The following is a 22,136-nucleotide window of genomic DNA, read 5'->3' as shown; positions in this document are numbered from 1 at the left end:
TCTAAGTGTTTTAAGAGGGGTTTCCCCTACAAATACGGGGGTTTACTGTAAATAAGTCAAGATACAGAACTTGAAAAACGATGGAAAATCAAAAGAGCTATAAGCGATGAAAGGAAAAAATCCAGGGGAAATGCATCTCAATTTGGGCCCCTTACCCTACTCTTACAATATTTTTTTTATTTCATAAAAAAGGCAAAAATGTGTCTCTACATACTTACACTTACAAAGAAGGCAAGAGTCTTAGTCTGACTTACACAATACTCAGGTGCTTTAGATGTCCACACATTTCTCATTCTAAATATTTAAATACTGTATACTTTACTTTTTCTTCTAAATAATACTGACTAAATATCACTGATCACCACTTTAGTTACCACAGCATCTCTATCAAGATGACAACAAAATTATCATATGATAACAAAGTGCTTGACATACCTCAAACAGTTCATTTTCTCTCAAAGCCCTACAACTCATGACCACACCATTGTTGAATTCGTCCAGAGGTCGCCGTCTTTCTGCAGTTCTCGAGCTATTAGAGAGCTTCACGAGAGTGCCGCACTTATCATGAAACCTGAGGCGATCTTGTGCAGAAGAATAATTTGTCATGTTGTCCGAGTTACTTGGATTGTTGTTGAGGTTTTGATTGTTTCCCCCAATTCCATTTCCAGCACTTGCCCCTCCGCTATTGTTGTTGCTGGGGCCAGTGTTACTAATCGTGTTATTGCCACCACTACCACCAACAGCACCCCCACACGTATAACCCGAGAGAGAACCATTACTAGAGGGAATATTATTACAATTATTAATTAACGATTGCGTATTGTTGCTACAACAGTTATTCGGTAGAGCCGGCACAGCTGTATTCACAGCATCAGAAGTTCTTGTTGGAGAAGGATTATTGTTCGATTCACTGACATCACAACTACTTTCCCTTCCATCTCTTTCATCATGCAAAACATTGCTGTCGCTATTGGACATCAAACTGTTGGCAATACTTATGTTGGCCACATGATTGTTCAATGCACTACACGTGACAAGAGGGGCAGCTGCTGCTGTTGCATGGTCTGTGGTCGATGAGAGATTGTTGAGGTTTGGTAAACTAGAAGAGATGTGGTCTGCCTGAGAATCTAAGATATTGGAATCCCTCATCGATGACACTTCGCTGATGGAATCTTCATCAAGAGTATCTGGAAAAAGGAATGTCGTCTTTGTCTACTATGTGTGAAAAGAAAATGAACAAATAATAATAAAGAAAATTAACAGTTTAGCAACGAACAATTAACAAATAACAAAGAAAAAAGGGGCACTGCACAGACCTTTTAGTACTAACCTAATTAAAATCTCAAAAATTGAGATGGTTTGGACAATTTGATAATGAGTGATAAGCAATTAGTTCAAACACCTGATATGGAAGAAACAGGATTAGGATCACTACAAAGACAAAGAGAATCATGGGGAAAGGGCTTAGGTAAAGAACTTGACCATACAGGAATTCACACATAAATACCCAAGACAGATGACAATGGTGAGAACTCTTTTCATGTCGAAACCAGACAAAGGAAACACTAAAAACATTAATAATGCTGATGATGAAGACTGGCCAAGATATGCCATACAAACCATACCTTAAGCATTACCCCTACAAGGATTTCCATTTATTATAATATTACAAAATTCCAGCATAAACTTCATAACAATATTTCCAAAAACAAAATCCTTAAAACACAAAAACATTTTCATAAAAGCAAACAAGGAAATACTTTACGATCTAGTAGCACTAACTGTATTCTATGATTTTTTTTTTTTCTTAAAATTTACCCTCTATCTTCTCATGATGGGATACTTTGTGGAGGTTTGCTTAAGTTAGTGGTTTTTCTTGACTTGTACAACACAAATATGCTCACATTTTAATTAATGATTATCAGTTATCTCTAAGAATGTAACTTATCATGGACATTTTAATTATCTCTCTCTAGTTCTTGGTCATTTAGGTTGTAGAACCAGATGGCTTTAGTAGAATAGGTTGTGATTTGGAGACATTCTGTATTCAAATTCTATAATGAAGTGTTATTAAAATTCTGTGGATTACTACACAACTCTAAGAAATAAGTACTGTACTCACTCGAATCTGGAGTTGATGGTGCTGTGAGTGTCACTTGTGCACACTTTCCATACATATCTACCACAGCATACAAGATCTGGGGTAAGTTGCCTGCAGCAACACCCTGGCATTCTCCATTGACGTAAAACTTGAGATCACCCTATAATGTGAGTAGCCATGATGAAAATTCTAACAGTTTACAAGAACTAAAAACAAGCTTACTGATCTTTAATTAGGGATGTTTTAAAGAATATAATAAATCAACCTTATGAAAACTCAAGCATAAAATCTCCTGTCATTTGTGTATTTTTAAATAAAAGTATTAAAAATCTGCCCTGCCACAAAACACTGTATATCAATCACCATGTACAATATATCAAAAACCCATGACCACTGTTTTCTGTCTTACTAAAAGGTTCAAAGCAATGCATAAATATATCTAATTAGTTAAATATGCAACTAAATAGTACAGGAGGTCTCCTAGTACCAAGTGCTTCATAAATAACTTGAAAAAATGCCAGCCATACCTGTGATGTCCTCATTACACCAACTCTATCTCCTTCTACAAGTTTGTCGAGGTCGCATCCATATGCCTCGTGCAAGGAGCGTCCATCACGCAAAACTCCTTGCCCTAGCATAATCTGAAAAGTCAATCTGTTATATACTACCACCATTTCCTCATTCAAATGACTGTGTAGAAGTGTTTATCAAATAGGTAAAACAGCACAATAAAAAAAACTGCTTTGAGCTTGATATCTTCAAGTTTCTGTACCATAGTGTTAATTAACACTGACATAATAGTATGGGCTGTGTTCCTACAAAGCATGAAGTGCTAGTTTTACAGAATCTTTCATTTATGTTAATAGTACTGGGTCTTCAGCATATTTCATACTGATGCATAATCTGCAGGTGATAGAGTTCTTTTTTCAACTCAAGTTTAACCAGTCCCATTCAAGAACAGTTCCATCTTCTCACTACTCAATAGTCACTGAAAATTAATGTATCCCACAAACTGCCATTATATGACACATTTATGAAACTATAGAGTAATCCAGTTTGTGACATCCATGAAGAGTTCCATTACAGCAACCTGTTTTTTTTATATACCCTACTTAAGATCATTTTCAACAATTACATGTTGCAGCTTGATGGGTTAAGCATCATTAAATCTGCAATGAAAAGGAAGATCTTTTGCGTTTGCAGCCAGGCTTTTGTAAAAGCTTGGTGCTTTTGATGCACTTTTAATTTACACACTGACTTACTGAACACCCCTGAGTCTCACTGAAATTTAACAAGGTGGATGTAAGTGTTTGCATATCCAAGATTTGAGAAATCTTGGAAACTTATGGCTATACTGTAGTCATACTCAATTCATGGTCAGAAGTATGCACCCATAAATAAAGATATTCATGGTATGGACAAAAAAACATTGTACTGTAATAGATACGGAAGTTTCAGAGTACGAAGAAAGGTCATAAGTGAAGATCTTGATATGATGGGAATAATGTCAACTAAAAAGATGTTTGTGAGTATAACTACATACAAAATTTTACAAAGAGAGTGTTGTAGAAAAAATTAGCTAAACACACTCCTCACAAAACAACATACCCATGTTCCACCCCTTAGATCTGTAGCTGTGATGGGGATGTCGATGACGTCTGGATTGCATACCGTCACACCAATTTCGATGCTGCCACTCCAAGTATTAAGCTGAAAAAAAAAGCCACTTGAATCAGACTGGTTTCTATTTACCAAAACTAAATCATTAACTAACTACAGTTTACCTTGTTAACAGATGAGAACAAAAAGCCATAAATGTGACATCTTTATAATAAAATAAGGTTTTATATATACTTACCGAGTAATTACATAGCTATAGTTTCTACTTTAAACGGCAGCTTAAGAATTGAAAATTCGTGGTAGCGCTCTTTAGTTTTGGTGCAGGTAAGTACCCCGCCCACTTTCGGGGAAGAATAGTACAAAATAGCTAAAGAACTCAGTTCGTTTATGCTCTATGTCCATGTGTGGGGAGGACGGACGGGCTCTGTTCATGTAATTACTTGGTAAGTATATATAAAACCTTATTTTATTATAAAAATTTAATTTTTATATATGACACTTGCCAAGTAATTACAAAGCTGAATCCCACATTGACAAGAGGTGGGAAGAATGCACATGTACTACTCAAAAGACATTATAAAGGAATGCATTTGAACCAGAAAAAGGCTAGCATTGTGGTAGTGCTACCTGGGGAGTTGCAGGGAGAGCGAGAGAAGCAGGAATCGGGGAACGATAAGTCAAAAAGTATAGAAAATCACAATTTTTAAGTCATTTGTATTATTCCTAACTATACAAACCCAAGGTCCTTTACATTAGGAATTATTTTCAGCATAGGCTGGAAACGGCCGCTGAACTTTCGAACTAGGTGGTTAGGCAGTTAACCCTTAAATCGACGAGCCTCTATTTACAAAAGTGTCTGCCATATGCCGACGGGTTTGAGAGTTGGCACTGAAGCGGAAAGAAAGTTTTTTTCAAAAAATCACAGCACGCTTAGTTTTTAAGATTAAGAGTTCACTTTTGGCTCCTTTCTTCTCATTGCCTGAAGTTTAGTATGCAATCATCAGAAATGAAAAAAAATATCATTATCATATATAAATATTGGAATATATGACCGCAAAAAAAAAATTGTTTATATATAATTGTATACAAATTGCGCTGAGCAAAATGGTTAAAACTAATGAGTTATTATTTTTTCGTTGTATTGTACATTAAATTGCAATGATTTTGGTATATAACAGAGAAAATATTATCACAAAATGATGCATGAATTCGTAACGAGCGGACGTAAAAAAAAAAGTTTTTTCAAAAATTCACCATAAATCGAAATATTGTGCTAGAGACTTCCAATTTGCTGCAAAATGATTGAATATTACTAGAATGTAAGAGTTTTAGCTTACAATTGCATTTTTCGACCATTTCGGTCAAGTCAAAGTTGACCGAAGGTTGAAATTTTGGCACTTATTGTGATTTATATGAAAATATGTCAAAATTGATAAAAGCTACAACCAAGAGTTATTTTCTGTTGTATTCTACATGAAACTGCGCACATTTTCATATACAGTATAAAACTTTATGTAATGGCTAATACAAAACTGTGCAAAAATTACGACAAAGTGACTAAAGAATTTCTGAGATTTTCGGCAGTTAGCACGCGAGGAAGTAAGGAAAAAGTTTTTTCAAAAATTCACCATAAATCAAAATATTGTGCTAGAGACTTCTCGTTTGTTGCAAAATGAAGGTAAATGATTGAATATTACTAGAATGTAAGAGTTTTAGCTTATAATTGTATTTTTCGACCATTTCGGTCGAGTCAAAGTTGACCGAAGGTTGAAATTTTGGCACTTATCGTGATTTATATGAAAATATGTCAAAAGTGATAAAAGCTACAACCATGAGTTATTTTTGTCGTATTCTACATGAAATTGCGCACATTTTCATATATAAAACTTTATGTAAAGGCTAATAGAAAACGGTGCAAAAATTACGACAAAGTGACTAAAGAATTTCTGAGATTTTCAGCAGAGTTAGCTGATGCTTTCTTTTGGGGTAAGAAAGAAATTCGCGCATGCGCAGCTGGGTCACGCTTGTAAACAAAACAACAGCGTGATCCGTGAACTCCCAGCATCCCTCAAGGCGCGTGATTTAAAATTTTTCGCAAACAAGGCCTGTAAGTATTTTTCCACGAATATTTAAAAAAACTTTTTGTAATCAACGTATTTTGCGTCCACTTGGCACCCGACAGACAATTTTTGTCAACGTAAAATACGTCCAGTCGGCATTAAAGGGTTAACTACCATCCGGGAAGCGGGAGTACCGCCTGTTCGGATGTAAACATTCCAATTTGCCTTTTGGCCCAGGTATCAGATTGAGGGGTGGCATGAGGTGGGCATGAAATATAATGTAAAGGACCTTGGGTTTGTATAGTTAGGAAAAATAAAATTTACTTTTAAATATTGGGATTTGTTCCGACGCGATATACAAACCGTCAGTCCTTTACATTAGGAAGATTCACTGGTTGGAGGGAGGCTAAAAGTCTATAAAATCATCTATAAAACCCCTACTCCTCATGTAACTGTAACTGTACAATGCAAAAAGAACTGTACCACGACATTCTGGACCCCAGAGTGAAGTCTCAACATAGCCTAACCTAACGACCTGGATAATATGATATATATAATATATAATATATAATATATAATATAAGCAACTATATTATTTTAAATTATATCAATCTAAATGAACTTAAATAAATCAGGAGAGAAACTAGGCATCGGTCGATTCTTGGAAATGGACGTCAGGATTCTCGACCATCGACGTCCAACTCAAAACGGCCTAAAAAAGACCCCAGACCGTGAACTGACTCCCAAAATGCTTATGAGAGTCTTCCCTTCCTGGTCGATGGAGCAAGGAAGGGAAAATTGCCTCTGACAAAATGATCGGGTTGTAAGAAACACGGGATCAATTGTCAGACTTCTGGGTCCCTTTGCATGAAAGAGGAATCCTCAGTTCATGCAAGGTAGGTGAGGAAGAACTTGGAGTCGGATAACATTAAGGTAATCACAAGCATTGGGTTTCTCTTATTGTCATGGTCCCCTTCCCCAGCCTTGCAAGGGGAAGGAATGGGGTTGCTTCTATAAACTTGAACGGAAAATAGAACGGGAGCTCCCGTTGGGTGCTTACCTGCATCGACCGCCAGATCCAGCATGTAACAGCACGTCCGCCCTCTGCCCGTGGGAAGAGAGCCAGGTTGGGGAGAAAGAAGAGAGGCCAGTCACTCAACATTCATTTTTCCAATCACAACTGTACATCTTAGGCGAGATGCAACCTGTCTGTTAGAGGAGCCGGGTAAGCTACACAACCTGTTGAGCAGCCACCACAGGACCCAAGGAAAAAGTGTCCAAGGACTTGTGAGCAACATCCTGGAGGTAGAAGGAGGTGAAGGTGGTCTGTTGGGACCACACACCTGCCTTCAGCACCTGCACAACCGACATTTTCTTCTGGAATGCAAGGGACGGACCAATGCTGCGGACTTCGTGAGCTCTCGGACAAAGCGTACCGGTGTCGTCTTCTCCAGCAGCAGAATACGCTCATCATCTCACAAAGCCAGAAAGAGATCGTGTTCTTGGACGCTTCTTTCTTGGTCGAGCCAGTACTAACAAAGAGTCGTCAACACTAAAGCCAGAGATGTCGAGTCCCTCTTCAGATGGCGCCGCAACACTCTAACAGGACACAGTAGCATCTCGTCTGGTTCATTACCTACAAAGTCCTCTAGGGAGGGAATTGTGAAGGACTCAAACTGTGCGTCAGGGACCGAAGGATTCTGAGTCTTTGCTACAAAATCTGGGACGAAATCAAGTGTAACCGATCCCCATCCCCTCGAGTATTTAACATCGAAGGAAAGTCCGTGTAGTTCGCCAACTCTCTTCGCTGATGTCAGGGAAAGCAAGAAGAGGGTCTTGAGGGTCAGATCCCTGTCTGACGACTCTCATAAAGGCTTGCACGGTGCACGAGTCAGGCTCCTTAGAACGAGAGTCACATCCCACGCAGGGGGCCTGAGATCCCTGGGTGGGCAAGACCTTTCGAAGCTTCTCATCAGTAGGGAAATCTCAAAGGAGGAAGAGATGTCTACTCCTTTCAGCTGCAATACTAGGCGGAGTGCGGCACAGTATCCTTTTACAACTGAAACAGAGAGAAGCTTCTCTCGGCAAAGGAAGACGAGGAAGTCCGTGACCTGCTGAACAGTAACTCCGACCGGAGAGATACCCCGTCTACGACACCAACCACAGAAGACGGACCACTTTCCCTGGTATACCGCTGCTGAGGATCATCTGAGGTACCCAGCCATCTCCGTTGTAAGTGATGCGAAAAGCCTCTCGCTCGCAGGAGATGGTGGATAACCTCCAGCCGTGAAGAGACAGGGACTGCACTGCCTGGTGGTACCGCTCCACATGGGGCTGACACAGCAGGTTGGGCCAGGGGGGGGGGATCTCCCTCGGTGCCTTGGAGAGGACAGCTAGTAGGTCAGGATACCAAACGGCGGGTGCCACCAAAACCATTCTGAGATTCAGCGTGATCATCGCTTGGATGATCACTGCAAATCAACAGAACGGAGGAAAGTCGTAAACGTCGAGGTTGTCCCACGGGTGCCGGAACCTGTCCTCCGCAGCGGCCCATGGGTCCGGCACGACAGAGCAGAAGACCTGGAGTTTTCTGTTGTGACGGGTGGCAAGCAGGTCAATGACTGGACGCCCCGCTGGTTGAATAGCCTTTCCGTGACTTCTGAGTGAAGGGACCATTCGGTTCCGATCATCTGATTCTGGCAGCTGAGCTTGTCTGCCACGACATTCCTCTTGCCTGGAATGTACCTGGCTGACAGTTCTACCGAGCGAGCCACGGCCCACTCGTGCACCTGTATCGTCAACTGGTGGAGCGGGAGGGATACTAGACCTCCCTGCTTGTTGACGTATGCCATTACCGTGGTATTGTCGCTCATCAGTACCACAGAGTGTCCCATCACTCGATCGCGGAACTCTTGGAGAGCCAGGAAGGCTGCCTTGAGTTCCAGGATGTTGATGTGAAGGTGCTTGTCGTCTCGGTGCCACACTCTCGAAGTCAGCAACTCCTCCAGGTGTGTGCCCCATCCCTCGGTCAATGCGTCTGAGAACAGCAGCATGTCCGGAGGGGAAGTATGCAGGGACACTCCTATCAAGAGGTTCCTGTTGTCCATCCACCAGCGAAGGTCCTCTCTCACCTCCTCGGAAGAGGGATGAGAAAGGACTGGGGGTCTCGGGACTGGGGCCAATACTCCTTTAGTCTCCATTGTACAGACTGCAGGTGCAGATGCCCATGAAGTACCAGCTTCTCCAGCAACGACAGGTGACTGATGACAACTTGCCATTGCTGGGCTGGCTGCTCCTGTCGTAACAGGAACAGCTGTGCTGCCTGCCTGAACCTGCTGATATGAGAGTCCAAGGGAAAGACTTTTGCTGCTACCGTGTCTATCAGCATGCCCAGGTACTTTATCCTCTGCTTGGGGTGAGATCTGACTTCTCGAGATTCACCATGATCCCAAGATCGTGGCAAAACTCAAGGAGACAATCCCTGTCCTGCAGCAACTGCAAGCGGGAGCTCGCCAGGACCAGCCAGTCGTCAAGATACCTCAATAGATGTATCCCGTGTGAGTGGGCCCAAGCTAACACGAGAGAGAAGACTCTTGTGAACACCTGGGGAGTGGTCGAGAGCCCTAAGCAGAGTGCCCTGAATTGGAAGACCGTCTCCCCGAGGATAAAGCGGAGGTACTTGCGAGAGGACGGATGAATGGGTATTTGGAAATACGCATCCCTCAAGTCCACCGTAAGCATGAAGTCATTCTCCCTCATGGAAGCGAGGACGGATAGCGCCATTTCCATCGTGAACCGAGTCTGGCGAACGAATCCATTCAGGGGAGAGAGGTCTATGATTGGTCTCCATCCCCCTGTGGCTTTCTCTACGAGGAAGACACGGCTGTAAAAGCCTGGAGACTGGTCTGACATGACTTCCACAGTACCCTTGCTCAGCATGGCTTGCACTTCTTGCTGTAGTGCGGAGTCCTTTGGAGTTCCTTGGAGGTATGTGCGGAGACAGGCCAGAGAGTAGGTGAGGGGAGGCCGAGACTCAAAGGGTAGTAGATATCCCTCCCAGAGGACATCCACTATCCAGGTCTCGGCTCCGTGTCGCTGCCATGTTGCCCAATGGCTCAACAGGCACCCCCAACCTTCAGGAGCATTTGGGGGGGAACGCCACCCCTAGCGTTTCCCCTTCTTATTCTTCCCCTTGCCCCCTTTTCCAGATTGGAGAGCGGGCTGAAAGGGGCGGGAAGACCCACCCTTTCTAGAGGAAGAAGAAGGCTGGGTGTTTCCACGAGACCCTTCGAAGACTGGAACTTCTTAGGGGCCGAGGAAGTGCTAGCCTGACCCAAAGGTCTGGCCGCAGTGGAGCGCAAAGACCCGGCGGTCTTAGCCACTGCCTGGTGGACAAGCCGGTCGCTGTCATCGGCCCGGCGCTTGTCCACCACAGCCTCCACCAACTCTCTCAGGAAGAGAGGTGGAACCCAGCAACGGTCCATTCCGCAGGGTCATTGCTGACTCGGACCCCACGGACCTGGGGAAGCGAGAACGGTGTCCCTTCGCTTCAGGACCAGGTTAGCCCACAGGTTTGCCGTCTGGTGGGCAAGGTAGGAGATGGCCCTACCACCAGAATGGCACAGTCTTCCGAAAGCGGAGTCCTCCCCGGGTACGATAGCACCCGAGGAAGCAGCCACCTTGGATACTGTGAAGGACCACAGATCCAGCCAGGAGACTGCGTGGAAGGCCACCATGGCGGTGGCTTCCAGGATTGCTGCCTCTTGCTGAGAGAGGGAGAGACTCTCTGCAGTAAGGTGCTGCAACGAGAGACCCAGATCTAGACAAACCAGGTCCGGGTCAACCTGCTTAGGAGGCAATGACCTCTCTGACGATGCGTAGAAACGCTTCTGCAAGGAAGAGGAGGGGGAAGTAGCTTGTCCAGCAGGTTTTCGAAGGAAGAATTGTCCTGCCCAGACACAAGACTATTCACCTGATTGAGTACCTCCTCAAATAAGCATGGACCACATTAGCCCCACTGAAAACCTTGGGTTCCTTCTTGGGTTCCCAGTAGGATTCGAGGCGACAGACAATCCACAGACGAGGCCGTGGTCCCTTCCCCAAGGTCGGTGTTGATGAATCAGCGCAATTACCTCAGCAAACGCCCCCTCTGTATTGATGTGTCCGCATCCTGGGGATAGAGGACCCTCGAGTCCTTAGGCTGCGTTTGACTAATCTCCTGCAGGAGGGAGAAAAGTCAAGCAGACCCCCTGGATCCTTCCTGACCATTTTCGAAGACCTGGCCGAACGATTTTCCGAGCCACGGAGACTGTGCCCCAACGGAACATTGGGGAACAGCTCACCAGAGTTCTTCCTGTCCGACTCACGCCCCCTGGGAGAACCCAGGAGGTGAGGGGACAGGCCCAGGAGACTCCACTGGCCTTGATGGCAGAACCAACAGGGGCAGGGGTCACGCGCCCCACCAACCTGGGTTCCTGACGGGTTCCCGGTCGAGGAGAGCGCTTCGCCTGGGCACTCCCCACAGGCGCCAGGCCGAGCTGGTCCCTTCCCCAAGCTGGCCACGTGGACGTGAGGGACTGGGAGGAGTCAAGCGCGCGCACCTGGCTGGCGCGAACGTCCTCTGGACACGTCCCAGTCTTCTTCAAGGCCGAGCCTCAGGGACTGAGCAGGGACCTCTTCTCTGCTTCTTCAGGTGTCCAGACCCGAATCTACCTGATCCGGGAACCTACTTCCTGGGGAGTGCCAGACTGGGGAGCACCTGGTCAGAAACCCCGTGATCCTTCCTGCACCATGCGGTGTCGTAAGACCTGGCCTTGTGTACCAGGCTTCTTTGGGACAGCAGGGGACGCGACTGTGGTCTAAATGCCCTCGGTTCCCAACATTGACTGAAACAGCTCAACGCCCACGTTCCCTTCCATGGATCTGAGCCAACGAGAGATCCCACTGCCCCCTGTGGAAGGAGGCAGCCCTAGGAGGTCTCAGTGTGAGACTTTTGAGGGAGAAGAGGGACTTCTTCTCGGCTGGCCTCTGAAGGCAGAAGAGGAAGAAGAGGGCAGGGAACGATGACCAACCTGACAAAACGGTGACACCTTCCTAGACCGAAGCTTCTTTGAATTCTTCTTCCCCATCTTCCTCAGGATCATAGTAAAGTCCCCCGACAGAGGGCAGCAAAGGGCGCAGGCGAAACCAGGGGGCACGCAGCAGGTGCAACCCAGGTAGCTGACCACGTGGTGCTCGGGCCAGCACTGCCAGGGTGGATACAGCAGCGCGCCAGGACAGTCCAGGAACAAAGCCACGGTCGGAGGCTCTGGGCGGGCCGCCCAGTCTTCAGGCACCCGAAACATCTCAAGGAAGACTGAAGAAGAGGCCGCACCTGCATGCCCTGCATGGGTGTCACTTTCTGGAACAGGCACCGAGTCTGTATGGAGAGGGTTTCTCCCGTACCAGACTGGGCACTCTGGTCTCCTTAGAAACCCGGGTCGGAGCGACTCACGGCGAAAGTGTCCGACAGACCAAACCTTAGAAGCAGGCTTCTTTGGCACAGCAGGGGGAGTGCGAACTGTGGTCTAAATGCCCTCGGTTCCCATTACGACTGACACGGGGGTCAACGCAGCGGTTCCCTGATCCATGGATTGGAAGAGCCAACGAGAGATCCCACTGCCTTCCCTGTGTAAGGAGACAGTTCCTTAAAGGTCTTGGTGCGAGACTTCTTAGGTGGCGGGGGAGAGGCAGACTTCTTCCTTGGCTGCGGAGCCTCGGAAGGAGAAGAGGAAGAAGAGGCAGCAGACAACAACGACGACGGAGTCAAAGACGACAACACCTTTCTCAATCTCTCCTTCAACTTCTTCGCCATCTTCCTCATGATCGTAGTCAAGTCCCCAAACCACGGAGGAGCAGCAGAAGGCACAGGAGCAACCAGGGGGGCCACAGAAGCAGGCACAACCCAGGTAGCTGAGACGGTGCTCGGGCCAGATGCTACCGGGGCAGACACAGCAGCACAGGAGCCAGGACAGTCCAGGGACGAAGCCAGGGTCGGAGGGACGGGTGGCGCATGAGGAGTCAGGCTGGGCTGATTGTCAGGGAAGCAAGGAGCCGGAACCGTGGTCAATAACGAGCGTGGGTCAGCAACAGGAGCAGGCATAGTCATATAAGGCACAGATGACGTCACCATATGCGAGGGGCCAGGCAGGGACAATTGGGCCAGGAACCCAGGAGGCAGCGGCACGGAGTGGAATGTGGCAGGTGAAGCCAAAACCTGATGTCGAGGTGCGAGGCCACCGTCACAGGCAGCTTGCCAAAAGACGACATGGTGACAGTCGTGGTGGTGGAAGCGGTGGCTGTGTGGTTCATCACCGGAGCGCCAGACAAGTGTGACACCCTGGACGGCACACCAGGCAGACCCAGGTGCAGCCAGGCAGATGTCAGATCGGGTATCTGGCCAACAGAGGATGCTTCCACCCCCAAACCTGAGGACAAAGTCGGGTCAAAAAAGGGAAGCCTCTATTTGTTCCGGGGGGAAGAAATTCGCCCCAGGAGTGAGGAGAGGCCCCAGAGAGGATGTCCTGAGCAACCGTTCCCCCGCGGCCTTCCACACCCGATGAAACGAATGAAGAAGGGGAGGAGGAGTTCTCAACCAAGGGAGAGGCAGCCGGAAGGGGAAGCTTGCCGGGAGGGAGAAACGATCCCGACGGATCAGCCACCACAAGAGTCGTCGGGGGCGTGTTACCCTCGGACGATTCCTTGGCGGGTTTCCAACTGTGATGTCTCCTCCCCTCAAACTTCCTCCACTGCTCAGGAGACCAGGAGCAACACTCGCTACAAGGCGAAGCGAGCAAACACATGTCCCCTGCAAGTGGGGCAGAGGGCATGCAGGTCCGTGTCAACGCTAGATCTAAAAGTACTGTATGGCATTTTTTGCCCCCTACCCCAGGACACACATGCTGGGGATAGGAGAGCTTCAAGGGCTTATCAACATTCATACTTGAACAAAAGGAAAGTTCCCACTGGGAAAAGCTCAACAGTTGGGCAGAGAGCTAGAGAAACAATGTCCGCCTGTTTACATCCAGGCAGGCGGTACTCCCGCCTCCCAGATGGTAGTTAACTGCCTAACCACCTTGTTCGAAAGTTCAACGGCCGTTTCCAGCCTACGCTGAAAGTAATTCCTAATGTAAAGGACTGATGCTTTGTATATCGTGTCGGAACAAAAGCCGGTTCAGGGGTAGAGGACACAGAAGCTCTAGCCTCGGCTCTAGCAGCCGCTTTCCTAAGCCTAGCTTTTTCTAATTTATCCAAATGATTGGTCAACACTTTCTGTTTACTTACATCCCAACTTACAATCCTCATAAGTCAAGTCGGGGGAACATACTTGTCCACGGCAGTGAAAACAAACAGAATGTTCGTCATATTTAAATGAAGTCAGCCTAGTATTACAGCCTTTGCTGCAATACCAGTTACTCATCATGCTCGTGTCTGACACAATAGTCAAAAAAATTGAAAAAAGGCTAGGCTAAACTAAGCTAAGCTACCAAAATATAGCTAGGCTAAGAAGAATATTTCACTGAACCCTAACAAGATTTTAAGATGGCAAACTGCAAAATAGTGAAACTACTCCTGAATAGCAAACACACAGCTGCAAAGAACTGGTCATCATATGAATAACTCTTTAGCTACTTGAACCTATTCTTCCCTGAAAGTGGGCGGACACGGCCTCCACCAAAACAAAAAGACCGCTTCTGCAATTTTAATTCTTAAGCTGCCGTTTAAAGTAGAAACTACTATGTAATTACAAAACAAAACAGCTGGGACCAATAAAATGTAAATTTGAAAATATGACTACACATTTCCTGACAATTCCAAAATAAAACAAAGAAGTCAAAAATAATATGCTTATACAGTGTATGTCAAAAATTTCGACAAATTTCAAAAGATAATTTGATTTTTATGCATATGCAAACCAGAGCCATTTATATAAGAGTATTTGCTGCATGAGCTGGAAATGGTTGTGTAAACTTGGTAATAAAGTATTTAACCCTTAAACGCCGAGCCTCTACTTATTTACAAAAACGTCTCCCGTATGCCAGCGCGTTAGGATTAGCGAGGCGTGGAAAAAAGTTTTTTCAAAAATCACAGCACGCTTAGTTTTTAAGATTAAGAGTTCATTTTGGCTCCTTTTTTGTCATTGCCTGAAGTTTAGTATGCAACCATCAGAAATGAAAAAATATCATTATCATATATAAATATTGAAATATATGACAGCGCAAAAAAATTTTCATATATAATTTTATACAAATCGGGTGTGAGCAAAACGTTAAAGCTAACGGATTATTTTTTCTTTATATTGTACACTAAATTGCGATGATTTTGGTATATAACAAATTGTAAAAGATCAAAGCAACACAGAGAAAATATTACCACAATATGATGCATGAATCCAACGGCATGGACGTAAGAAAGTTTTTTTAAAAATTTACTATAAATCGAAATATTGTGCTAGAGACTTCCCGTTTGTTGAAAAATGAAGCTAATTGATTGAATATTACTAGACTGTAAGTGTTTTAGCTTACAATTTCAGTTTTCGACCATTTCGGTCGAATTAAAAAACTTGACCGAAGGTCAATTTTTCTATTTATCGTAATTTATATGAAAATATTTCAAAACTGATAAAAGCTACAACCATGAGTTATTTTCTGTTGTATTCTACATGAAATTGCACACATTTTCATATATAAAAGTTTATGTAACGACTAATATAAAACGGTGCAAACATTATGACAACGTGACAAAAGAATTTCTGAGATGTTCAGCGAGTTACACGCAGAGGGCTAAGGAAAATGTTTTTTCAAAATTCACCATAAATCAAAATATTGTGCTAGAGACTTCCAATTTATTGCAAAATAAAGGTAAATGATTGAATATTACTAGAATGTAAGAGTTTTAGCTTACAATTGTGTTTTTCGACCATTTCAGTCGAGTTAAAGTTGACCGGGTTGAAATTTTGGCAGTTATCGTGATTTATGTGAAAATATTCCAAAAATGATAAAAGCTACAACCATGAATTATTTTCTGTTTTATTCTACATGAAATTGCGCACATTGTCATATATAAAAGTTTATGTAACAACTAATGTAAAATGATGCAAACATTACGACAAACGTGACGAAAGAATTTCTGAGATGTTCAGCAGAGTTACCACGCACAGACGTAAGGAAAAAATTTTTTTTTCAGAAATTCACCATAAATCGAAATATTGTGCTAGAGACTTCCAGTTTGTTGCAAAATGAAGGTACATGATTGAATATTACTAGAATGTAAGAGTTTTAGCTTATAATTGTGTTTTTACCATTTTGGTCGAGTTAAAAGTTGACCGAAGGTTGAAATTTTGGCAGTTATTGTGATTTATATGAAAATATTTCAAAACTGATAAAAGCTACAACCATGAGTTATTTTCTGTTGTATTCTACATGAAATTGTGCACATTTCCATATATAAAACTTTATGTAACGACTAATATAAAACGGTGCAAAACTTTACGACAACGTGACAAAAGAATTTCTGGCGTGGACGTAAGGAAAAAGTTTTTTCAAAAATTCACCATAAATCGAAATATTGTGCTAGACTTCCTATTTGTTGCAAAATGAAGGTAAATGATTGAATATTACTAGAATGTAAGAGTTTTAGCTTACAACTGCGTTTTTTGACCATTTCGGTCGAGTCAAAGTTGACCAAAGGTTGAAATTTTGGCAGTTATCGAGATTTATATGAAAATATTTCCAAACTGATAAAAGCTACAACCATGGGTTGTATTTTTGTTGTATTTACATGAAATTGCGCACATTTTCATATATAAAACTTTACATAATGGCTAATATAAAACAGTGCAAAAATTACGACAAAATGACAAAAGAATTTCTGAAATTTTAGGCAGAGTTACCAGGCGGACGTAAGAAAAAGTTTTTTAAAAATTCACCATAAATCGAAATATTGTGCTAGAGACTTCCAATTTGTTGCAAAATGAAGGTAAATGATTGAATATTTCTAGAATGTAAGAGTTTTAGCTTACAATTGCGTTTTTTCGACCATTTCGGTCGAGTCAAAGTTGACCGAAGGTTGAAATTTTTTTGTAGTCGACGTGCGGTACGTCCACTTTGGCACCCAACAGACAATTTTAGTCGACGTATGATACGTCCAGTAGGCGTTCAAGGGTTAATTGGTGGCAGGCAAGACTGGTGGGGTACTGCCCACTCACCTGTTGGTAACTGTTCACTTTTTCCTTAGCAAACAGAAACATTGCAAGGCTGGATGAAGTCAGATTATGTTAAAGGACTCTAATTTGTATTTCAAGGAAAAATACAACCTATCTTTAAAATCTGGTGTTCTTTATTATGAGAATTCAAAACAGTGTCTTTTACACGAGACTTACTTCTGAGGTTGGAGGATCGCCTTGCAGAATTGACAGGCAGTGATCCAAAAACTTGACTAACATGTGAGGTTGTGAACCTCTGCCACATCCCATAAGTCTACTCTTTTAATGAAAGACTAAAGGGACAGCTTGGCACAAGGATGCAGAGGCTTGTGCCAGAGTTTAGTAACCTACATCACACTACAGTCAATTCTAGAAAAACTCTAGGAAATCATGTTTTCCCTTTAGAAAACAAGAAAAATAGATTGATAAATAGCAATATCATCATCCAGGGGTGAAAGTGGTCTAAACCTGCATCCCAATCTATTTTTAAAGATGAACAGATACTCAGTTATGTAGTACTCCTGCATACCATCAGTCCAGCATGAACATGATAGAGCTGCCAAACAGTTGGGAAGGGTTCACAGGAGGGAAATGACCCAAAATCCAATGTGTCTTTGCCAACCTAAGCCCAAATGTGCACTTGAAGCAAAATGCAAACCTTGGAAAAACTATGCAATAGCTGAGTGACAAGTGTAGGACCAGGGAGGAAAAATCCAGGGGACTTTGGGAGTTCTCTTGTAGAAAGAGGAAGAAAGTCTTTCAGTCAGTATCCTGCCTTTGAAACCTAAAAATTACATTTTTATAATAAAATACAGTTTTATATATTTACCAACTGTAATTACATAGCTATTAGTTTCTATTAACTGGCAGCTAGAATTTTGAAATTCGCTGTGGTGCTACTTTTGTTTTGGCTAGGCAAGTGACCCCACCCAATTTCGAGGTAAGGGAGGAACCAGCTCAGCAAACAACCTCAATATGTTTATGTCTTCCTAACCATGCGAGGGGAGGAGGGAGGGCTTTGATTATGTAATTACTTGGGATGTATATATAAAACTTTAGTTTATTATAAAAATGAAGTTTTCATAATAAAACTAATATTGTAATACTTACCTGAACACCTGAACTCGCCCTTAATCCCACTAGCCCGAACAACTCTCAACTACCAATTCACTATTGGGAATTTTAACAGCCAGCATTACCAATGCTGCAGGTAAAATCTTGTCACTTGAGCTACCATAACAAGTGGTTGGCAACGCTGACGCAGGTGTGCACCAACACACCCACTTTCGTCAATTGCTTTATTCAAGGTCAAAACTGATGTGGGGAAAGGAGGGTGGGAATTATTCAGGTGTTCTGGTAAGCATTATAATATTAGTTTTATTATGAAAACTTCATATTGCAATACACTCTGAACACCTGAATTTGCCTGATTAACAACATTTAGAGGAGGAGGGATCAATTCTATTGCATGCCTTTTGACAACCGCAGAGATGGTGGCTCACCAATCTGCTCTGCATAAAATATCCGTTTAGTCATACATTCACCATATCAATCAATGCTTTCAGTGAAGAGACATTTCCCAGAGTACTTTGATTGACAGTCAGGTCAGCACTCATGGTCCGTTGACCTCCCATGTGGCTCTTCAGAACCTCTCATGTATGGAGGAGAATGAGGCAGAGTGCAGAGCCACTGGCTCTCTGGGAGAACCATCTGAGTTTGCGGCACACCCCCTTTTTTACAACTGCTGAGATGGCAGCTTACCGATCTGCTCTGCATGGGATATCTATTTAGTTATACACTCACCTTATCAATCAATGCTTTTGGTGACAAGACATGCTGGAGAGTACTTTGATCGCCTGTCAGGTCCGTACTCTCTCGGTCCGTTGACCTCCCATGTGGTTCTTCAGAACCTCTCATGTATGGAGGAGTAGGGTGAACCTCCCATGTGGCTATTCATAGCCTCCATGTATGGAGGGAAATGAAGCCATGTGCCGAGCCACTGATCCTCCGGATAAGGCCCGACGATCGACGTGCGAAGAAGTATCTCAGTGCTGACGAAATAGCCTAGCCTACTAGAGCACCCCCTTGGACTCTCGTAGGGAAACTATCAAAGACTAAGATATTTAAAATGTACTAAACCTAAGCTTATGTGATTATACTATCATTGTTGCCTAGGAATTCCAAAGACTAAAAGGAATTCCTCTATCTGGTTAACCTAAGAATCTCCTCACTAAGCGAATACACCTCAGCTAAATGAACGCACCCTAGATAATAGACTTCGCCACTACACGTGGACTGAGAGAATAACCCTCCAAACCTCTGCACTAAGTGAATACCACCTCAGCTAAATGAACACACCCTAGATAGTAGACTTCGTTGCTACACGCTATAAGGCGAATCAAATGTCTCTTAAGTAAAGAAAGTAAACACTGAGACGGACTTCCAAGTAGCTGCCTCCAGAATAGACGGCACTGAATAATTCCTTAGAAAGGAAGATGAAGTGGACATACTCCGAATACTGTGCGGTCGGGGAAATACAGAGCTGAAGACGATGAAGTACAACCCTGAGAAGCCTGGGAGATCACCTCCCTCTGAAAGTGACTAATAGCATTCTTTGACAGTGGATGGGAAGGATTCCGCGGAGAGACAAGAAGTGTGTGCGGAAGCTGACGGAGTTTCCCAACCTCTGATAAACAGACTTTAATGCTCGCACCGGACACAAAGATATCTCCGCTGGATCGCCAGTAACGAACACATGCAGATAAGGAACTTTAAATGAACGAGGCAGAGTTGTAACCTCCGACTCTGTCTTCGCCACAAATTCTGGAAGACAGACAAATACATATCATTTCTTGCATAGGAACCCAACCTAGAAACTGCCTGAAGCTCGACCAACCCTTTAGCTGAAGCCAAAGCCGTAAGAAAAAGCAACTTCTTAGTCAGTGTCTTAATGTTATAGCTTCAATGGGTTCAAAGGCAGGGGAACGCAAGAAAAATATTGAAATACTTCCGACAAGTCCCACGGAGGGGCCCGAGTCGGCAAGACAGGACGTTCAATCTTCAAAGAACGTAATAAATCATCGATTATCTTACTACCAGAGATTTCAGGAAGTTGGAAACTAGTTGTACAGCTAGTCGTTGAGCAGTAGTCAGCAACAGCCGAATATGAAAGACCCTTGACTTTCCGAAGAAATAAAAGAAAATCAGCTATTTTGGCTATGGAAGGTCTAGAGATGGAATGACCTTCCTTACGACACTAACTTCTATACCTTGTCCAACTGAACCTGGTAAGGCTTACGGGTTGACTTTCTCAAGCTAAAAGAAAACTATCTGGACACAGCTTTAGGAAGTCCCAACTGTCTAGCGGTTCACTCTACAGTCCCCCAGCAACTAGCTATTTGGATAATAATGGTGAGAATGCGGTCGTCTGAGAAGAAGTATCCGCATGGGTAGGGACATCGGAACTTACGTAGGGAGCTCTAGGAGTTCCGGAAACCAAGTGTGTTATGGCAAGCAGGGAGCTATTAGAGTCATAGACGTCTTGACACTCTTCCGCAATTTCCTTATTACCTGATGAATGAGACCGGATGGAGGAAAGGCATACACCTGTATGTGATTCCAATTTGTAACGTCACATCGGTGCCTATCGACATGGGGACCACCATTGGTGAGAACTAAACCGGAAGACAATGGTTAAATCACGTCGCAAGTAAGTCCACAATTGCTGGCCACTTCTGAAGAACCTGACATATTACTTCCAGAGCCAAAGTCCACTCTCCCACCCAATACCTGATGGGAGCGACTTAGTGAATCGGCCAGTACGCTGAGACTCCCCGATATAAATTGGGGAAGAAGGGACACTTTTCATTCTTCTCACCCTCTCAGGACTCTCTGTGCTACAGTATTGAGTTCTGTTGAGCCTGTTCTCCAGTCCATGCCCCCTCCTAAGTTCTTCAGATACGACATGGCAATTACGCTGTTGCTAAACATAGCCACTACTCTGCTGCAAGAATTCCCTCATTCTTACTAGCTCCTCTAGAGAGGAGGCAAGGATCAACCAGTCGTCTAGATACCTTAACACTCTGTACCCTCGACGATGCATAATTGCCGACACCGAAGACATGAGTTAGAAACAACCACGTTCGTCATACTGGCTACGTCATCATCCTTGAACAAGAATTAGCTAAGGCTGATGGTGTTCTAAGCAATCCCTCTTATGAACGTCTGGATACTGAGGGGGATGATGACCAAGATAGAAATTTCTACTTTCCTGCTCCAAACATTGTAGACAAAGCCAAAGCATTCGCCTGGTGAGCCAGACCCCTCGAGATAAATTTATTAGGCTGCCAACAGCCACGCATCCGAAGGGACATAGCCGTCACTCTTTATAACCCCATTACAGTAAACCTGACAGCATCCAGAGAGAGTGCGCAAGAGCCTCAGTCTGATTGCGCAACACATCCCCCAAGCACCTTCTTCCCTAAGAGAAGTTCCTACGAGCTGAGACGACGCCGGAGACTTAAACAGGACTGCCTCAACCGATTAGTTGAATGGCAACCTGACACCTGCCAAAGGGTTACCTTGAACTGCGTAAATCGTCCTACGCGGAGAGAGAAGAGAAGAGTCCTGTCTATTAGAAGCCACTACCGATGCTAAACGAATGTCCGCCTCCTCCAAAGCCTGTCTAACCCAATCGAACCAAACCAGCCAATATGAAAAAGAGGCAGGAGCTGGCTTAGTGTCATAAAAAGCCTCAAAAAAACAAAAAAAAGACTATACTGACTAAATCAGGAGGTCCGGAGCTCTTGCTTAAGGGTACAAAGAAGTAATATACTCAAGCATGCATCCGTAATCGTTACTGCTGGCAAGAGGACATTCTAAATCCGCCAGAATCTCCTGCACCTCCGGATAAGAATCCTGTTTCGCAATGTCTGAACAGTCTAAGACCGACAAAGGAGGAGGCATTGAACGAAGCCCAGACAACGATGAAGAGTCCGCAAGCGGACCACCCTAACCAGAATGCTGCGCACCCACGCCTAATCGGGTACCCTGAGCTGAATCTACATAGTTGAACCCGCCGGGAAGAAGAGAAGGATGAACCGAGAAAAACCCG

The 22,136-nt window shown here is 44.0% G+C and overlaps 1 protein-coding gene across 2 annotated transcripts in view; it reads right to left on the bottom strand.

Annotated features, from left to right (window-relative positions):
* The window catches only part of Neurl4 (neuralized E3 ubiquitin protein ligase 4), a 189,230-nt gene that overhangs the window by 154,753 nt on the left and 12,341 nt on the right, over positions 1-22,136 (bottom strand). For both annotated transcript variants that reach the window (XM_067085523.1, XM_067085524.1), the window contains exons 2-5: positions 3,710-3,811; positions 2,629-2,742; positions 2,123-2,261; positions 436-1,187 (exon numbers count right to left, since the gene is read on the bottom strand). In XM_067085523.1, the coding sequence (XP_066941624.1) occupies positions 436-1,187; positions 2,123-2,261; positions 2,629-2,742; positions 3,710-3,811 (1,107 nt within the window). The remainder of the gene's footprint in view (positions 1-435; positions 1,188-2,122; positions 2,262-2,628; positions 2,743-3,709; positions 3,812-22,136) is intronic.

The sequence above is a fragment of the Macrobrachium rosenbergii genome, chromosome 42, assembly GCF_040412425.1.
Source record: "Macrobrachium rosenbergii isolate ZJJX-2024 chromosome 42, ASM4041242v1, whole genome shotgun sequence".
NCBI lineage: Eukaryota > Metazoa > Arthropoda > Malacostraca > Decapoda > Palaemonidae > Macrobrachium > Macrobrachium rosenbergii.
This window is presented reverse-complemented; position numbering and strand designations above follow the sequence as displayed.